We start from the raw sequence: 603 nt of genomic DNA on the forward strand, positions 1-603 counted from the left end.
ACCAGGGCGAGGTGATGCTGTTCTGCGCGTTGCTGCGGCCCTCGCTGGCATTGAACACCCCGAAGCACATGTCTGACCGTCCGGCTGTGCTGCCATTGGGGGGCTCCATATCCCCCCACCCCATCTTGCTCCTTCCAGCACCTTCAGTCACCCTCCTGGCTCAGCTCCATGGCGTGTGGTCCCGACTCGTGCTGGCACTAATCCTGCCCTGCCCTGTGGGGACAAAGAGGGGGGTTTAGGGCCAACTCCCCCAGGCCCAAACTCACCCATCACCCAGCCTGAGCCTGGGGCACCCCCAGGCTGCGGAGGAATCACCACAGCAGGCAGCAGCAGAGCTGCGGTAGCGGGTGTGGGGGGCCCCAGCCCCACAGCTGGCTGGGATTAACCGTCCCCGGCTGTGAGCCACATGGGGCTGGTGCCACGAGGCTGTAATCTGGTGTGAGGGGTGTTTGGAGAAGCAGGGCTTTGACAGCACCAGCTCCTTCCCGCCCCAGGGGGAACACAGTCAGACACCCCTGGGAACATCTACCCGCCCCCTCTGAAGGACTAGGGGTGCAGGCACAGGGCAGCTGCACTGGAGCCTGATCCTGACACCCCCCCCTT

At 64.8% G+C, this 603-nt stretch overlaps 1 protein-coding gene across 1 annotated transcript in view; it reads right to left on the reverse strand.

The window, feature by feature from the left end:
- The window catches only part of LOC104520980 (thromboxane A2 receptor-like), a gene marked incomplete at its 3' end in the record, with an annotated part of 842 nt that extends 733 nt beyond the window's left edge, over nucleotides 1-109 (reverse strand). Inside the window, 1 exon segment of the mRNA XM_029083711.1 lies at nucleotides 1-109. This exon segment is cut by the window's left edge and continues 482 nt beyond it. Coding sequence (XP_028939544.1) covers nucleotides 1-109 — 109 coding nt within the window.
- Between the last annotated feature and the right edge of the window lie 494 nt (nucleotides 110-603).

The sequence above is a fragment of the Antrostomus carolinensis genome, unplaced genomic scaffold, assembly GCF_000700745.2.
Source record: "Antrostomus carolinensis isolate BGI_N321 unplaced genomic scaffold, ASM70074v2 scaffold40022, whole genome shotgun sequence".
Lineage (NCBI taxonomy): Eukaryota > Metazoa > Chordata > Aves > Caprimulgiformes > Caprimulgidae > Antrostomus > Antrostomus carolinensis.